The following is a 19,301-nucleotide window of genomic DNA, read 5'->3' as shown; positions in this document are numbered from 1 at the left end:
TCGACTAGAAGATTAATTATTTCGATAAGATATATAAACTTAGTTTATTCTTTCGTCAAAGTGTATCAAGCACGTGATATACGATATATTGTGAAAAAAGAAGAAGCTAAATCGAAGAATCTGTAAATGATGGAACGCTTTCGTCGAAGAATTTTGGCAATCGGCCAAAGCAATTCACTGATAAAATTCGACGTATCTCCTCGAGTGCATCACAACCAAACCTGAAAAGTCGAGAAAGTGGAGACGGTCAATGATACGGCAAATTTACTCCGTCTCCGTTCTTACTATATATTATGTTAAAAGATAGCAAAAACTTTGTTAAGGTGAATTCATCTGAAGGAAAGGAACTGATAAGAAATTAGAGCAAATAAGAAAGTTTATCAAAACTTAAAAAGGCCTGCATCTAAGTTTAGCCTTTATTTGAAAAGCTAATCTCTTAAGATAAAATCAGAGTATAAAGGAGCTTCAATTTTGTTTTATAAAGATTAAATATATTGTAATTTTTTAATAATTAACAATTTATCAATATAGATACAAGTACATAATCGTGTACGCAACAATCTATCATGCAAAAAAGCCTTGAATCGTGGAGGAGTTTACGCTTCAGGCAAGATTATTTTGAATGGAATCACAGGGAATTGCGCAAAGAAATTCTTGGACGAGCTTTTTACGAAGAATAGCACCGTAACGGAAGAGCGGCGGAGGTTGCGCCATAAAAACGACAAGGAAAGGGGTTTCTATCGGCCTCCAGCAGCTACGATGGTTGTAGGCCGGCGGAAACTACTTGCTCTTGTCGCTAACGATCATCATCGGGAAACGGAATAGCCGCGTCTTCCTTTTATAGCGTCACGCTATTTGATGGTAAGAGCGCATCGTGCTCCCGCAACGAAAATCACTGCTTCTAAGAGTAGCTCATGAAACTTAACTCGCGGAACGAGTCCACGGAGTCGCCGGTTGTTGAAAGTTAAAACCAAGCACGCATTTGGCACCACCAGATTGTGATTAGACTTTCCATTCATGTTAGCTCTAACTGCGTGACAATATGCGAAGTTATAATGTAAAGTATCTTTTTCAAAAGAGATATGAATTATGTGCGAAAGCACGTACTCATTTTTTAAGATTAATTTGTAATGCTTTGCAAAATATTTTTCGCAATATTTTCACAATATTTTCGAAGATACAGATGTTGTTAAACATCGCTTTCCTTAAATATAAAAAAATTGATTGTTAATTTCGAATAATAAAATAATGTTTACTCTCAATTTTTAATTAATAATTTCATATAAATAATTTTGTCAATTTTCAAACGTTGTGCTTTGAAGATACTAAATGACAGAAAATCCAGTCTTTATTAGAAATTTTCAAAATAAAATTAGCGCTATAATATATTATGTAAATCTAGTTATAAATCAATATTTAGCAAAACGCTTATTTGTATTTTTTTTAAGATAAGCATAGATGTATAATAAACGATGAAATTATACACAATCATGCATCATAATAAAACAATTTAAGATTATTGATGTGTACAAAATGTACACAAAATTCACAATTTTGGAGACACAAAGATAAGCTTGCAAAGCAATTATTTGCATTTTGCTCTACTCTGATCGTTAATTATATTTGATTAAATAATGATCGATATTGTGGGAACAAAATAAACGACACGCTTTGCCTTGAGACTATCTATGGCTTAAATAGATTTCGTTATCATCGTCTCCTCCTCCTTATCTCTCTTTCTCTCCAGGAGATAATCTGCCAACCGAACATATCCATAGCGTGGAATGTCGTGGCTGGCGAAATAGAATTTCAAATTGACATCGGCGCGATATTAAGACGCCAAACCGATGTGTAACACTGTTATCCCTCTGTGTTGCTGGCCGCATCTCTCATCGGCACGTAAATGTATACTTCAGGAGAAGAGCGGGAAAAGGAGAACACCGAAGTTAAGTAACACTGCAAAAGTCACTTTGCTCAGCCAACATCACGTTCGCCACGGATAGTCTCGAGCTTTAAACTTTAAAAGACCAAATATTACACAGACACACTATGTGTCTCACCGTTACCGTATTACTATGTTCATATTATTATTTGCGAATGCTAAGAAAAATATTATAAATGACCGGATGGACAATAATAAATGGAACGTACCAGATACCTTTATATGAAAAATTCAAATTAAAAATTTCATTATATTAAATTATATTATTCTATTAAAAATTCTGTCCTAGCTTAATTAAGTTAGATATACACAAGCTTAATTAAATTAAATATACACAGCAATTTTTAAAGTTTTCTTGCTTACAATACATTATATCCGTTATAAAAGAGCGTGAACTTCCACTAACATGTAACATTTTTATGAATATTGTTATCTCGTATTATGAACTTGTAACAATATAAAGTTATGTAAATCGAAATTTTTAAAATATTTAATTAATCATACATCTTGAAAATTAGTTATTTTAAATCTACAAATTTGGATTAAATACTAATTCTTTGAGAAATAATTACATCATAAAATATATTTTTTTAAATATAAGATAAAGGAGGATATTTGGTATTTAAAGATAACACATGTTTTAAAAAAAAGAGTGTCTTTTGAAACTTCAAGTGATATTAAATATCTTCTTTAAAACAGAGAGAGCTTTCCTAAAGTAAAAATTTTTATGATACGAAATATCCCCGACCCTTCAAACATTAAGCTTCTCCCATTTTGCTTGCCTCCCTTATTTGCCACGGTCGATTTTCGATCAAAAAGAGCACCGGCTCGTTTTAATTCTACAACGCGATGAGCAGACTCCTCTATATTCTCCACAAGGGCTCCAAATTAACATCCAATGTATTTTCCTTCCTGGGAGCAGATCGAACAAGATGTATTCGGATTATCCTACTCTCAAGCGTATTCCCAAGGGCTTCAGCATGTTTGTAATTTGGATCGCGCGACTTAGCGACGATGCTGTTCGACGGTGAATCGATCAGCGACGGATTAGCATGGCGCGATAAAGCGAAACAGCATCACTTTATGACGAGGTGGAACAATATACCAATATATTAAGGTTATTGGATAATAATTAATTTATAAGTCACATTAAAGTTCCTGCTATCAGAGCACATTATAGAAGCTAGCTTGCCAAACAAGTTTGCAAACAATTATCTATACGCATTATTTGTATTACTTCGATTCACAAATCTCTTTCCTAAGAAGAATAAATGAAGGAATAATTTTAAAATGTTCACGAGTGTGTTGATATACGTGATATACGAAAGAGAAAAAAATATCAAAAAGAGAAATTTTATTAATGTATCATTAAAGATTCAGATCATTTAACAATTAGAATTAATTAATTTTATTGCACTGTCTATGAAATATAGTAGAGACATTTCTATAAGTAAAAATATGTATTAGAATCAAAATATTAAACATAAGACAAGTCACATTATCAAGTTTTTCTCAGTGCCACTCATAACATTCTAATATCGTTAGAATTTACACTTGCGAAAGAGCCTTTTATGTGTTACTACTTATCGAGATTCAAAGACTAGTCTAATGCTTCGGTCGATGAACACGCGAGATTTCGAGGGTGCATCTCGAGACGAAGCCTTAAACTATTGATTTTCGAAAATCAAGCTTTCTTTGGATACAAACAAAACATTATTACTCGGATCGAATCTGATATCCTTGAAATCAAAGTATTAGAAATAAGACAAGTCATTATCAAGTTTCTCTCAGTGCCACTCATAACATTCTAATATCGTTAAAGAATTTACACTTGCGAAAGAACCCTTATGTGTTACAAAGAGCAGTCTAATGCTTCTGTGTCGATGAACACGCGAGATTTCGAGGGTGCGAGATCTCGAGACGAAGCCCTAAATTATTGATTTTCAAAAGTCAAGCTTCCTTTGGAGACACAAAGAGAGCTTTGTTACTCGGATTATCGAATCTAGCATCCTTGAAATGACAATGTCTCGCTAGTCCTTTCAAAGCGTCGTTATCGTGTGAAACGGTATAATAACATGTATGTAGTGATAGCAATCGTAATTTAATATTCTTGCGAAATTCTGTAATCTAAATTAGGAAACTCCGAAACCGGATGAATTTATACATGTATTAGATGCTTCTCGTAGTTATAGAATATATCATGCATTTTAATCCATTCTGACGTAATATCACATATGTTCATTTCACACGCATATCGCAATAATAGCCTCGCGATTATTGTCGATATTTCTATTATTATTGGTTAATTTTCTATTATTATTATTATTATTATTAGTTAATTATTTTCTATTTGTATGCATTTCTTAACGTTACATTACATCATAAAATTACACAATAATTTTGTGTGCAATTTAGTCACTTTAAATATATTGATAATAACTTATAAAATTCATTTCTATGAAGCTCCTTTTTCATAATATATTTTATAAAAATGTACAGAATAAACATAAAAAGAGATCAAAATATTATACGAAAATGAATTTAAAATACTATATGAAAAAAGTATTGTAAAAAAAAAAAACTACACCTACTGTAAAAAAAAGCAAAACTAACTCAAAGCAAAACTACTCTCAAAGCATTTTTAATATCTATTGGAAATAAAAACACGGAAATAAATTAAATATGCATATATTCAAATTTAATATTTTTTTCCAAAATGCTAAGCTTATCTCTCTATTCTCTTCTAAAAACAATTTGTTTATTTTAACTGTTTATTTTAACTGTTTTTAACAGCGTTTCAATGTTCATATCTATTTTTTTATTTTTTATATGTCAGTTTTTATATCAATTATAATTGCCGGACAACGCAAAGCTAAATGCTTTTTTATAATACAAATAAATTTTATGCACGGCAAATATTTAGTCGAAAAATTTCTGATGACTTATCGTCTTGATTTATAATGTTCCAGCCCCATTTCGAGTTTAGAGAAAATCGCGAGTCACCACGTGCTAGCGTTAAAGAAAGCGAACCTCAAGAACACGTGCCTTTGTCTGCGCCGGCCGCCAGGATCGCCGTCGAGAGTAATACAGAGACGCCGTCAGGATGGAGTTCGAGAAGCGGTTCCTTGAACAAACCGGACAACCCCATAACACACGACACAAATTCCGTTCTTGACAAAGTCGCCCTCTTTCACAAGGTAACTCCAACAACAAAGTGTACGTCATTTCACTAAGATTCCTAATAGATCATCCTAATAAGCAACGTTACTTTAATCGCGGTTCTCTCTAATTATACTCGCATAAGTAGAAAAAATGCAAATGTTCGAATAAACGAAACTTGCTTGCTTTAAATAAATATCATTACGTGAATGCAATATTAGATTTCAGTAATGTAAAAAAGTTTGTTTTAATAATGTATTCAATTAATAGATTTATTAAAAGAGCGAAAAATATCATTGGCATTTATTACAGTGATTTTTTTCAATACCTATTAAAATGTAATATATTAAATGTTCAATCTAACGAGGGATTAATTTCTTTTTTAAGCATCGGCATGCTCGTGGCAGAGACGCGACTACCGGTTCCCTCCATCGCACCCTGAGCGTTCACACGACCGCGATCGAGCAAACATATATGGCAGAGGAATGCGATGAGAACGATTATCATCTTGATTTGGACTCCTACAAGCCCGTACAACCGATCAAGATCGATCACGGAGTCGCTTTGTTTCCCGTTGCCGCGCCACACACCGGCATGGATCTCCATCTCCTGCAGGTATGTTGCTTGCATTCTGCAAATAATCTACACATTTCATATTCGATATGTAGGTATCGTATCATAAAGGAATCTCTCATACGCGGCCAGCTTCGTAATTATATAAATACTTTTACAAATTGCCGATTTTCGATTTCCGTTCTATAAACAGATACGAGATTTTTACTAATACAACGAAAGATAAACATTTTATAACCAAGTAATCACTTCTCTTTACTCAAATAATAACTCAGACCATATTATCGATTAAAGAGCATCCGAAGGAAGATAAAAACAATTTTAAGAATAAAAAAAAAATACAATTAATAACAAGTCACAATAGAAAATATAGAATTAAAAACAGTTATGATAGAATTTTCTATTTAATTTATTGGAGACTATGAAATCGAAAATAGTAAATCTAAAACACATTTCTTGTGTATTCTACTTGAAATGTATGGCAAATTGCTGTGTTGCAACTTAATGAAATTTCACGTAACACTTAACGCTACGAAGATTCACAATGCAATGCAGTTTCCGCTTTAAAATGACGCGCGACATTCGTTCGCGCAATGTCGCATCCAGACTACTCATTGAGAATGCATACGCATGTATGTGCACGCACGCACACACACACACACACACACACACACTGTCTGAGATCGTTTTGGAACTGAGAGACATTGCGTTATACAACGAAACTGCCAATTCGTATACGTGACATCGCGATACTGCACGTGGAGTGCATCGCAAATATTGGACGCGCAGGATTTGTTGCACAATGCAACGCGATGTCGGCGACGCTTTTGATCCCGTCGTTCTGTTACGGCTGCGGTAGAATCGGATAACGATGTGCAGTAACATTGACGTGGTTTTCCGTGCGATCTATATCGCGTCGTTTAACAATGTGCCATTCCGCACGTAATTAGTAAATTATGCATCATAAAAAAATCGTTGGACGATTCTAGCGTCGTTCGTTTACGATATCTCAGGGAAGAATATTATCGCATGAATTATGCGATAATAAGGTAGACTATCTTTTATGCAAATAACCCTTTAAACTGCAATTTCTTCCGATAGACATTATAAAGCAATCACATACTTATCATTTTTTGGAAAATATCGACATCAGAGTCTCTCTTCCTATCTAAAATAAATTATATTGTTCTATTCTAATTTGCTAGCTCCGAGATAAAAATGAATTTAATACATAACATGAAGAAATCTATATATCCGAAAAGCAAAAATTCAAATATTATCAAATGGAAAACGATATCATATTTAAAAAGAGAAGGATCTTTTATATTTCAAACCGTTCCATGTAGTTAAATAAGATATAGCAGGTCATATTCATGTCTATTATTAATCACAATCGATACAAATCTGGAAATAAACTTAACATTTTCACGTATATATAAGCTATAACATCGCATTTAGATAAAAATGATAATCTAAAAATTTTAAAAATATCAATTTTTTGAACTTGATATTATACAAACAAAATATAAAAAAATATTGAAAATTTTAAAATATTGAAAATATTAAAAATTTTCAAATTACGTATAAATTGTAAATTCTAACCGATGTAGAATTATGTAACTATTAGAAACGGTCCGAAAAATACGATTAGAAACGATCCGAAAAATACGATTTACATTTTCTTGTTATTTAAGTATATGTGACACAAAAGAAATTCCTGTCGATTTTTCATCATGAAATTCTAAGACTTTGAAATTTAAATAAACACGCATTTTTTTCTTTGATATCAATACCCGAAAAGATACAATGCTACGAGATCCTCAGATCGTTTTCCGTTGGAGCTATGTAAATCACAAAAGAAAGTAAAGGCAAGATATTGATCTTTTATGCGACTTTTTGATATTTTTTTTCATGATACAGTATATTATCGGAATTATAAGGGATAAATAATTCAGTTTTGTATAAAAGTACATTAAAATTATATAACGTAGATTATCAAAGAATATCAATACGCGTGGGATAAGAATATGATGGAAAGATAGGAAGAGTAAGAAGATATCTTTATGCTGATGTATCAGCATAAAGATATCTTCTTACTCTTGTGGATGGCTTCGAAATATGTATTAATGTCACGGGGTTACGTTGCTTTCATGATGCTGTGCTACTGTGATAAGAGATACCGTCAGCACGTAGATTGTCGCACGTCAAAAGGATTTCAAAGGGACCGGCCTTACGCCCATACTCCTGGTATGCCTCGCGGAAATTAGAGAGAACATAGAGAAAATATGGAGAGAGAAGGAGGAAACAAGGGAGAAAAAAGCAAACTGACGGGACCGATGGGAAAAAAAGTTGTAACGCAGTACGAAAAACCGGGTCATTCTTTTGAATCGTGCCACCAATTGTCAGCGTTAATTGAGTGGCAAGAGGAAAAAATAGGACATGACATATTCGCGGAGAAAATGGTTCATAACGAATAAATTCGTTATCCTCCTGTTATGAAATTTCAGCACAATCGATAATCCCGAGTTTCTCTCTGTTAAATTGTTAAACAGCGTTTTTTCGCTAGATACATAACGGATGATCCATCGAGTGAGATATATAGCTTTCAGGAAGAGGTTACGCAATTTCATCCGATTAATTCTTCTATGATTGATAATATCTCGTAAAAATAATTGATTTAGTATCGACAAAATGAGAAATATAAGCAATAGCCAAATACAGTTATAGCCGCTGTATGTGATATTAATAATTGTCACTCATTGTCACAAATAATCTCAATTATTTTCATCAATGGACCCTTTTATTCTGAATTGATTTGTTTTTAAAAAAATTGGTTTAAAAAAATAACTACATTTTATTTTTAACGTTATATATTTTGGCAATTCACACATCTTCAAAGTAAATTAATAAACTAAAATATATATTTTTGAAATATTTTATATATATTCAAATACTTTGTTATTTTTAACAGTTAGATGAATGCCAAACTTTAAAATTTACATTAGAATTAACATATTTCTAATAAACCATTATAAAAATTATAATATTCTAATATTTAAACAAAAATATTCTGCAATGAAGAAATATTTTAGCCAAACAAAAATCTAAAGGATGATTTGGCGAAATTATAAAAATAAAGATGAACGGAGATGCATTTACGATATAAATTAAATAAACTAATTAAATTAATAAAATATTCATTTTTCTCTTTTATTTATATCAATATCCATGAAAAATTAAAATTCACTAAAAAGAATGGCGATTATTGAGTTTCGATACAGATATAAATTCATCATCTGTTTCTATGATAATGAAACTGCGATAATTGTACGTAAAATATTAATATAATTTTGCCATGTACCATTAAACTCATCAAAATTTCAATATCTGATATCAATCTATTATATTATATTTTTTCAATAATATTTAAAATGCAGTATTCATTACAATGTGTTATATATATCGAAATGTTATGTGAATTCAAATAATTATCCATCGACAAATAAGCGATTTCATGCATACACTCAAGCGTATATATGTGTAATAAATATCTGTAATGTATTCAGTAGAAAGAGAAAGAAAGAGAAAAGACAGAGATGACCGCATAAACGTTGCCATAAGTGCATTACAGGTCCCATTAGTGCTATAAATGCATCTACAACGTCTCTAATACATATTTTGTTGAGGCAAGAGCCCGGTGTGACGCAGTTGCGAAAATGACCTCGTAGCAGCGAAATATCTTGCACGCTAAAATTAATATATTTATATTTTCCGCACAACACAGACGCCTATGTCCTATTTTTGGAAATAATATTACGACAATGAAATCTAATTGTATAAAGACCAGCGGAGTAACGATTTGGAACGAATTCATAAATATAAATATCACAAATATCATAAATATAAATACCACAAATATACAGGGTGTCCCAGTTATCTCCCGTCATCTTTCAAAGACAGATTCCTGTGATCATTTGAAGACGATTTTTCCTCAGCGAAAATGTCAATGAAGGCCATCATTTTTTGCATGTTCCCGATTTTTGTCATCATATATCTTTGCAATTAAGTCTTAAATTAAAACTCAACTAAAGTAAACCCTATTTAAAATTAATCGAAGAATGTGATTTTGTTAATATTTTATTTCTACAAAATTTACAATTAGTTTACGATAAACCCCTTATTTCCAATCACTTATAATTCGAAAATTATTAGTGCCTCGACATTTTCATTGAGGGAAAATCGTTTTCAGATGATCCCAGAAATCTGTCTTTGAAAGATGACGGAAGACAACTGGGACACCCTGTATATCTCACACGAATAATACTTTTACTGATGAATTATTTCCTCCTCATTTCACACAAGTTTAAAAAAATTATCTTTTGTCAAACTTTAAAAATCTGTGACAGTCAAATTGATGTAACGTATAAAACATATTCTAGCAATCGAATATCAAAACTGCGACATCTATATTTTCTATGTATTAGATTTATATTTTCTTTCTCTAATTTTCATATCTCTATTTCAGATATTACATCACGGCACGACTTTGATACACTGGGATTGCGAAAGTGGTACTTCGAGAACGGCGTTGGTGTTCGCACGCGTTGATCGCGCCTGCAGCACCTTCGTCTGGGAAAAACCACCATGGAGCCCCCTGAAAACTGCGCAAGTCGGCGGTACCGCTCTCACAGAATTTTCATTGACCTCGAACCCGGAGGACACGGTACGCCCGGCAGGCCTAGTTAGCAGATACGCGCAGCAGCCAGCCGATTGTGCTTCTGTCACTCTAGAAGAGGGATATCTTGATCTGGGATCGGTGAAGGAGATAATGATCGGCTGCTGCGACCGCGACCGAGAGGCTGATCTCAGGAGCATCTGCAAGAGATACGGCCTACCAGGCTCCGACTCCTGTATCGGCCTCATGTATGGATCGAATCTTCCGGACAATCGACTGATCTTCTTACTTTGTCCCCCCGTCCTTAGCAAGTATGTATAAATTTCTAAAATAGATAATACACATAAGAAGTATTTGTTTAAATCATTTTAATGTTCTATTGAAAATTAATCAAGTATTGTGATTAATTTTTAAATGTTTCTCGTTTTATTTTAATGTAGAAACAAAAAATAATTTAAAATTTGAATTTTATATAATTTTAATTTTTTGAACGACAAAAATCCCTCAAGTATGTTTAAATTATTAATGTTAAATTATTAAAGTTTACATGTGCTACATGTAAACTTTAATAATTTTTTCTGTATAAAAGTTCATTCTACGCATAAATCAATTAATGCAGATACATTAGCATAATTAATGTATTTTTAAAACGTTGGCCACATTAATAATATATTAATGATACGTTATCGACAGTATAACAGTACATTATCGAGAAATACATTACATATTAATAATAACAAGTTGATATCACTTACGTTTCGTGCAACTTTATTCTCTATTCTCTTTAATTTACGAACTATTGTTGAATTATATTCATTTTATATATATATATATATATATATATATATATATATAATTCACACAATAATAATTTTTGTTAATTATTATATTAAATTATATATAATATATAATTATATTATGTAAATATATATAAATTATATATAAATTATATATAAATTATATATATAATATGTAGACAATTTTTTTACATAAATTATGTGTAATCCGCATATACACCGTATTTCAGAATATGGTACATGGGATTATGCTGGATATTGCGAGGCCTCAAACGACAACAACAATTAACAGATCGTAGATCACGCTGGTTGAAAGAAAAATACCTCCAATTGTACTTTTCCTACTTCGAACAACCGATGGAAGGCTTGGAACAGCCTACAACAGCTGATGCTATACGTGTTTTCGGCGGTCGCGATTGGTCCATGACAGAAAGTGTTGGTACACTATCTCCAACGAGCAGTAGCACTTTACGCAGACGAAACGTTAAAGGCAAAAAGACGAAATCGATTGGCAATATACATGCTTTAACCAAGGTTTGTGTAGATTTGTTTCGCATTTCTTGTATGAAATATAAATCAATCATTCGTTTGCGGAAATATTCATACTTTATTTTCGTGAATAAATATTCATCGTACTAAAGAATTTTTGATTTAATATAGGATTTGAGTCTAAAACAATATGACTCCTCGACCTCGGATGGAAGTCTATCGACTACACCTCTTCGTCACATTACGGGGAGTAGAGAATCCCTAACAAGGATCCTACCTGCATCGCCAAGAGCTAGTCGAGACCGAATTCCACCGCGTAGTCCGCCCGGTTCCGCTGATCGTATCGTTTCTTTGCCTTACACCACTTTTCACAAGTACGTCGTTTTTTTAATAATAAATTCATTTGAAATTTTTTTTATTTATCGGAGAGAGAGAAAGAAGGAGAGAGATTTCAAACAAATAAATTTATATACATATAGTCCGAAACATACAGAATAAACTTATTAAACAATTCAGATATATAATAAAAAATGTGTGTATCAAATATTATTTCAATATAAATTTTTATAAATATTTTTTTATTTAAAATAAATAAATTATATATATACATATATATATATATATATATATATATATATATATATAATTATTCAAATTATGGGTCATATGTGAATAACGCGTGCGTAGTCTGTTATGTGTTGCCAGAGAAAAGGACAAAAATGGATCCGGTGGTATACCTGGTGGGTCAGAGGCTCCTTGGCAGGTGAAAGCGCGCACCACTTCCATCATGTATGAAACGCAATTAAACTTTGTGGAGTTTGTCGCGCTTTTCCGATCATTCAGTTTACGAGCTAGGAAAGATTTGCGGGATTTATTCGGCCAATTAGCGATCACGTGCCGCAGCCAAAGTGACGGATCATTAAGAGACTTTAGCATGCGTCCAGCGGTACTCAGACAGACCAGTGACGCTACTCCGCAAAGAATCGGTAAGCACGATAAGAATTAAATACTGATATATGATTTCAGTGAAATTAAATTTTAATATAAACATATAGATGATCCCTATCGTTACAACAGAAATGCTAATCAATTATAATTGAGTGTACTTATAAAATAATAATTTCAAATAAATCGGATATACATTTTTTTTCAAATTTTATTGTAGTACTATAATATATATTAATTTATTATATAAAAATTTTTCGGAAAACAGAATTTGTCGTATCGATTTTAACTTCAATATAAACATGACTTTTAGATATTTAATATTCATAACCACATTAAAATTAAATAAATATTTAAATATTTTATTATCTATAAATGAGAAATCAATATTTAAATTACCTGTGCCAGGTTTGCTGACAAGAAACAACTCCATTGACTGTCATGAATATAAGACGAGCAGCAATTTGCAAAAGAAGCAGATCTTCGATGCAGTCGCGGCGGCAAGCATAGTTAATAATTGTTCCGGCGTGGACACATCAAAATCTCAAGTAATCACTCTGGCGACATTTACGAAATTTCTGGAATCTCGACAACAAGAAAAATTGAGCGATGAGGAAATCAAAACGCTTATTAAGGTAAATGCTTACTAGATTTAAAAGTTAGGAGTTCACATTTTTTTTTTAAATTTAATTTTAATCTCATTTCTCCGATATCTCTATTCGCAGAAATTAATATTTTAAAAATATACGAAATTAATATCCTGATTAATATACTGCGTACTAGATTGGATATCTGTATCCAATTTCGCGAAAAAAAATTATTTTCATTGAAGACTGCAATCTGTGTTTTCATATCTAAATAATTAGAAGGGATTTTTTGTTTTCGAGACACTCTTGATTTCAATTTGTCTTGTTCGACAAATAGAAGATGTCAATTTCGCTTACACGACCACCATTGCATTGCAATACATTCGCTCATGTGACCTAATACAATCAAGTCTATTTGCTTTCATTTCAGAGGCACGAACCAGACCCGGCTCTTCGCACACAATGGTGTTTGTCTTTCGAGGGTTTTGCGCGATATATGATGGACAAGGACAATTATGCCTTTCCGAACGAGTACGCGACACCGTCCGAAAGCGAGATGCAGCAGCCCCTGTCGCAGTATTACATCGCTAGCTCCCACAACACTTATTTGACCGGACATCAACTTAAAGGAGAATCCTCCGTGCAATTGTATTCGCAGGTGAATTGCTATTTTCAAAATTAAATTTTGCAAAATTTATTCATTATAATAGATAAATTTTGTAGAATTATCAAGGACGTGTGAAATATTTTTGCTTCGATATCATTATAGCTCTCTTTCATTGCAATCAATTTAATAACAATTCACTATTAATAATTTTGTACGGTATTCAATAAAAAATAAAAAATAAAAGAATATTTTAATTCTACGTAAAGATTCTATATGTAATTAATCATTATCACAATTCAAACGATAACAAATAACATTTTCAACATCTTAAAAATTCTACAAATATATAAGAAATATTTAGTCTAGGAATTTTGAAAAAAATTATAATTTAGAGAATTAATTTTTATTCTGTCCCGCAAAATAATTAATTTTTATCAGAACAAATTATAATTAATAGAAGCAAAATATAATGGCTAGTAATAATCTAATAAATATCTATATAGGTGCTTTTAACCGGATGTCGCTGCGTGGAACTCGATTGTTGGGACGGTGACGATGGATCCCCGTTAATTTATCATGGTCACACATTCACTACCAAGATACCATTTCGATCGGTCGTGGAAGCGATCGATCGAAGCGCCTTCGTCAGTTCCCCTTATCCCGTGATTCTCTCCATCGAGAACCACTGTTCGCCAAGTCAGCAAGCTCGCATGGCTCAGATATTTCAGGTATATTTTTTAATTGTTTTCGATAAATTATTTTCTCGATCATCGTTATAAGTGCAAATTATAACCAAGGAATACGTCGTTTCAGTCCGTTTTTGGCGAGAAATTGGTGACAAAATTTCTCTTCGAATCCGACTTCAGTGATGATCCGCAATTGCCTTCACCTTCGCAGCTTCGTTATCGAATTTTGATAAAAAATAAGAAACTAGTGGTCGACCCTACTGGGCCATTGTCGCATACGCCTCTCAGTCATCGCGGGAAGATGCTCATGTCGGATCGTGCATCCTCCATGAAGCAAATGCGAACAGATGTGAGCAGTACATCGGTCGTCGAGTATTTTAGCGAGGATGAGGACGACGAAGAGGATGACGATGAGGACGATAATATCGATGGTAAAAATAATAGACAATATATTATCAATATTGAAATGTAAATACTTGAAAAAATCTAATCGATAGTAGATCTATGTTTTTCCAAAAAATATCAGAAAGCCTAATTCGTTCTTAATCCTTTTCTTGATTTAGACCTAAATATTCTTTACATGCTACTATTTAATAAACCGTTTATCTCGAAGTTACATAACACAAATACATTTCTCTCGAATTCCAATTTCAGAAATGATAGCAATTGCCATAATTATAAAAAACTTATGGCGAACCATTTGATAATTTACAGATAACTCAATCTCGAGCTACGAGAGGTATCTAGGCGGCAGCCAAGTGCCGCACAGTCGTTTAAAATCGGATCCAGCAGTGGATGACAAATCGCAAAAACAGAGCAGTCAGATAGCCAAGGAGTTGTCGGATCTGGTGGTTTATCTGCAGGCGATTAAATTTCGCGGATTGAACACCGCGCCTGGGACAGCCGTGCCAGGGAAAATACGACATCCGTCGCACTCGGGACCGGTTCAGAGGCACAGTATCGCCGGTATAGGGCCCAGCAGTATAGCATCTTCTTCAGGATCGCCGCAATCTCTTTCGACATCCGCCTCAATCGCGAGCGGTGGTAGCAACATCGATAATATCTTCAGGTCAGTTTCTTAACGGAATAAATGGGCTTAACTGGCAAATCCGAATATATGCCAACAATCTTTCATATTTTCACATTTTTCATATATTTTTCGGAGAATTTTCTTTGCAAATATGTAGATAAATTATATTCCACTTATTTTTAGCATTTCTTGAGGTACTTTTTTGTCACTTCTACATTTTTCATTATATAATTTTTTTTTAGAATAAAATTCTTCTCCTTGCATATATTATTTTTTATATATTCAATTACATATATTATTTATTATTTATTATTTTGCAAATCACATTTCGGCAATAGATATTGTTCAAAGAGGATATTCACGTAGATACGGAAGATATAAAATGTTTTTTTTATTTTCGTGTTATTAGATCCACTCGCGGAGTGCCAGCCTGCTTCCAATGCTCATCTTTGAATGAGAGCACGGCGAAAAAGATTTGTAGGAAGCAACCGTTAGGTGTAGTCGCCCATGCAGAAACTCAACTGATCCGAACGTATCCTGCAGGAATGCGTATCGATTCCACAAATTTCAATCCTGTAATATTTTGGGCTTTCGGAATTCAGATGGTCGCGTTGAATTATCAAACCGATGACGCGGGATTAAATTTGAACGCAGCTATGTTTGAGCAAAATGGGCAATGTGGATACGTTAGAAAGCCCTCGGTGATGTGGGACAAGGGACACATGATGTACAGGTAAATTCACATATTATATTTTTTATTAAATTTGTATAAAGATATATAATAAAGATCAATTTTAATAATTGTATGGAAATTAAATCGCTTGTTTATTAATAAAACTAAATCATTCTTACTGATTAATTTTTCAATTATCGATTAGTGATTCTCACGATCAATTTAAATAAATATATAGATGTCTAAAAATTAAAGAAAAAATACATATAAAGGTATTTTTCTAAGGTATTTTATATCTAAATTATAATTAATAATCTATAAATTTTAATTTAATAATTTTATATCTTAAAATCTTTATTGAAATAAAAGAGACTTAACAATTTTAAAATTATAAAATTTATTACTTTATTTTTTATATTAATTGAAAATTGTTTTAATATTTAGTGTTTTAATATTAAGAGAAATATTTTTTCGCCCGTATTTTTTCGCGTTTTTACTGCATATTGTAAAAATCGATCAATTCGTGAATTATACATAGCGCTTCTATAAAATAAATTATTCTAATAAATTTATTCTAATACATTTATTTTGTAATATATATTATAAAAATTGATCTTTATTATAAGAAATAATGCTTTTTTTATATAAAAGAATTAAATAATAGAATTGCTTTCGATCGATTATGTCAAGCTGTTATCTCGGCAAATTTTCTCTAACAATTGCAAATATCTTGACAGACGGTTCAATCCTTGGGACAAGGAGTTTGATGGCCTGCACTCTGCGCACTTGAGTCTGTCAATAGTCTCGGGACAATACGTCTCACCTACAAACCTCGTCACCAGCACGTACGTCGAGATTGAGTTGGTCGGTATACCGATCGATTGCGCGAAGCACAAGACAAAGGTTATTCATAATAATGCATTGAATCCTATCTGGAATGAGAAATTCTGTTTCCAAGTAATGTTCAAGGACCTCGCGTTCTTACGTTTCGGCGTCGTCGAGGCCAGTTCCCATCATCTCATCGCGCAACGCGTAATACCGCTCAAATGTTTACGACCAGGCTATCGACACGTACGATTACGATCTTGCAAGAACAGACCGCTGGCCCTGTCCACACTTTTCATCTATTCCCGATTAGAGGAGGAGAGCTTGGATTATAACACATGCTGCCGCGATCACAAGGAGTCGTCTAAACGTCTCTCGTCAGGAAAAGAACCCGAAAAACTAAGTACGGTCGATCCCGGCCTAGGAGGTGTCACCTTGAAGCGACGAATGTTCTTTTTGATGGTTTATCACGTGATACCGGACGAGCCGTATACCATTCTGAAAGTGACTCAGGAAAGTAACACGCAAGAAGTGATGCTGCAGGCGTTACAGAAAGCCGGGGTATCGCCCGATCATGTTGACGAATACATCTTAGTGGAGGAAGTATCTCGCGGATGGGAGAAGAGAGACAGGGAAGAATTGCCGACTCAACGCGTACTGGACCCTACCGAACATCCTCTTCAGGCACAGGCCTTGTGGAAAGGTCAAGGTCGCTTCCTTTTGAAGCGAGTGGGCGACGATCCGAGCAGCAGAGCCTGGCTCGCCTCCATCAGAAGCACGGCCGGCCATTCAAAGCTCAATGATTCCAACTCGAGGGACCAATCCACTCACATATGGGACGAGGCAGACACCTTCTTAGTCTGCATCTACAACGTCTCGCCAGAGATCCCTTATGCAATTCTACGTGTGCCGGTGAGCAGCTCAGCGCAAGATGTATTGGCGCAAGCTCTGATAAAGGCTAGAAGAATGGAAAACCCGTCAAAGTTCGCCCTTGTCGAGGAGTTAGAATGGGGCGGCGCCGGTGCTGTCGGAAGCGGAAATCGTCAGTTGAGAGTTTTGAACGACGACGAGAACGTTTACAGCACGCAAGCGTTCTGGAAGACCCTCGGTAGATTCATCCTCAGGGAAAGAGAGCAAGCTATTCCGAGACGGCATCTGTTGCCCGCGACCCTCGACAGACTCAGCAAAGGATTTTCCGTCGGTAGATCGGTGTCCTTACCAGGATCGAGTAAGGAGAAGGTACCGGTATCGGAAGCACTATCGGATCCGACTTCTAGAGGCCTGAGACATCGCTTATTGATATCAGGTCGTAGACGAGAAGTTCATTCCGATGGGGAGGATGCCCGCGAATTCGATATACCAAACGCCGTTCTTCACTTAAAAAAGGTCTCGTTAAGGAAATTGAGAGTTTGGAAATCATAGTGGCAGTCAAGGGCGACGTCGATATCATCGATCTTCGCCGCTCGGAGAAATCAATTATAAGCTTGTAATCCAATAAATACGATCGGAAGCTAATTTTAATCTTGACGGAACGATTCACGCCGCCGATCCTGCCAAGGAATAATCTCAAATGCAAGTAAGAACTTGAGGAAATCGAAGGATCTTACATTGTCAAGAATCTTCGCAATACAAATGTCATGAACGAAGAAATTACAATCAGTAAGTCTTTAAGTTGGATGATAGGATACGATCAGAATATTTAAATATCATCGCGTTACTAAAGAAATATCAGCGCATTTTTATCATACGATATTATACAAAAAAAATAAAACTGATAACTAACAAAAAAAAAAGAAAAAATTTGTCTCTTTAAAAAATATGAAATAATTCTTTGAAAAATATCAATGAAAATAACACAATATTCTTAATTATTCGATTACGTGTGCAATTATCTTCGCACGATATTTGAGCAAAATCTCAGATTATTAAAGTCACTGTCGTTGTAAAATCAATATTGATAAATCAGATTTTCTTAAGACAAATGGGCAGTAGACGAGAAGAAGACTAATTATGTCGTCATTTTTAAAAATTTTTTAAGAGTCTTAATATAGAATATCTGATCTCTCTGCAGCAACGATCGCACAATCATTAAGTGGCAAAGCGACGACTCTTGGGTCCCCTTAATTTTTCTAACAAGCATTAGAAGCCGAGCATATTATACGGACATATTGATTTTGTTGCGTGTGGCAGTAAAAATTCGTCAGACGCAATTTGGCGTGTTAACTGCCGCGTCTGATCGACGCGCTGGCGTGTCGAGAAAAATTAGTGCCACGTCGCGCCTGGGTTTATTATTTTTGTACAACGAATAAAGAG

The 19,301-nt window shown here is 33.8% G+C and overlaps 1 protein-coding gene across 2 annotated transcripts in view; it reads left to right on the top strand.

Moving 5' to 3' along the window:
• LOC105253013 (1-phosphatidylinositol 4,5-bisphosphate phosphodiesterase epsilon-1) overlaps positions 1 to 18,789 on the top strand; it is a 120,214-nt gene extending 101,425 nt beyond the window's left edge. For both annotated transcript variants that reach the window (XM_011260747.3, XM_025411418.1), the window contains 13 exons: positions 4,912 to 5,139; positions 5,489 to 5,716; positions 10,200 to 10,660; positions 11,377 to 11,680; positions 11,807 to 12,009; positions 12,323 to 12,621; positions 12,989 to 13,215; positions 13,598 to 13,825; positions 14,278 to 14,502; positions 14,588 to 14,891; positions 15,175 to 15,529; positions 15,900 to 16,223; positions 16,901 to 18,789. In XM_011260747.3, the coding sequence (XP_011259049.1) occupies positions 4,912 to 5,139; positions 5,489 to 5,716; positions 10,200 to 10,660; positions 11,377 to 11,680; positions 11,807 to 12,009; positions 12,323 to 12,621; positions 12,989 to 13,215; positions 13,598 to 13,825; positions 14,278 to 14,502; positions 14,588 to 14,891; positions 15,175 to 15,529; positions 15,900 to 16,223; positions 16,901 to 18,410 (4,896 nt within the window). In that variant the 3' untranslated portion in view covers positions 18,411 to 18,789. The remainder of the gene's footprint in view (positions 1 to 4,911; positions 5,140 to 5,488; positions 5,717 to 10,199; positions 10,661 to 11,376; positions 11,681 to 11,806; positions 12,010 to 12,322; positions 12,622 to 12,988; positions 13,216 to 13,597; positions 13,826 to 14,277; positions 14,503 to 14,587; positions 14,892 to 15,174; positions 15,530 to 15,899; positions 16,224 to 16,900) is intronic.
• The last annotated feature ends 512 nt before the right edge of the window (positions 18,790 to 19,301 follow it).

The sequence above is a fragment of the Camponotus floridanus genome, unplaced genomic scaffold (genome assembly GCF_003227725.1).
Source record: "Camponotus floridanus strain SB8 unplaced genomic scaffold, Cflo_v7.5 scaffold4, whole genome shotgun sequence".
NCBI lineage: Eukaryota > Metazoa > Arthropoda > Insecta > Hymenoptera > Formicidae > Camponotus > Camponotus floridanus.
This window is presented reverse-complemented; position numbering and strand designations above follow the sequence as displayed.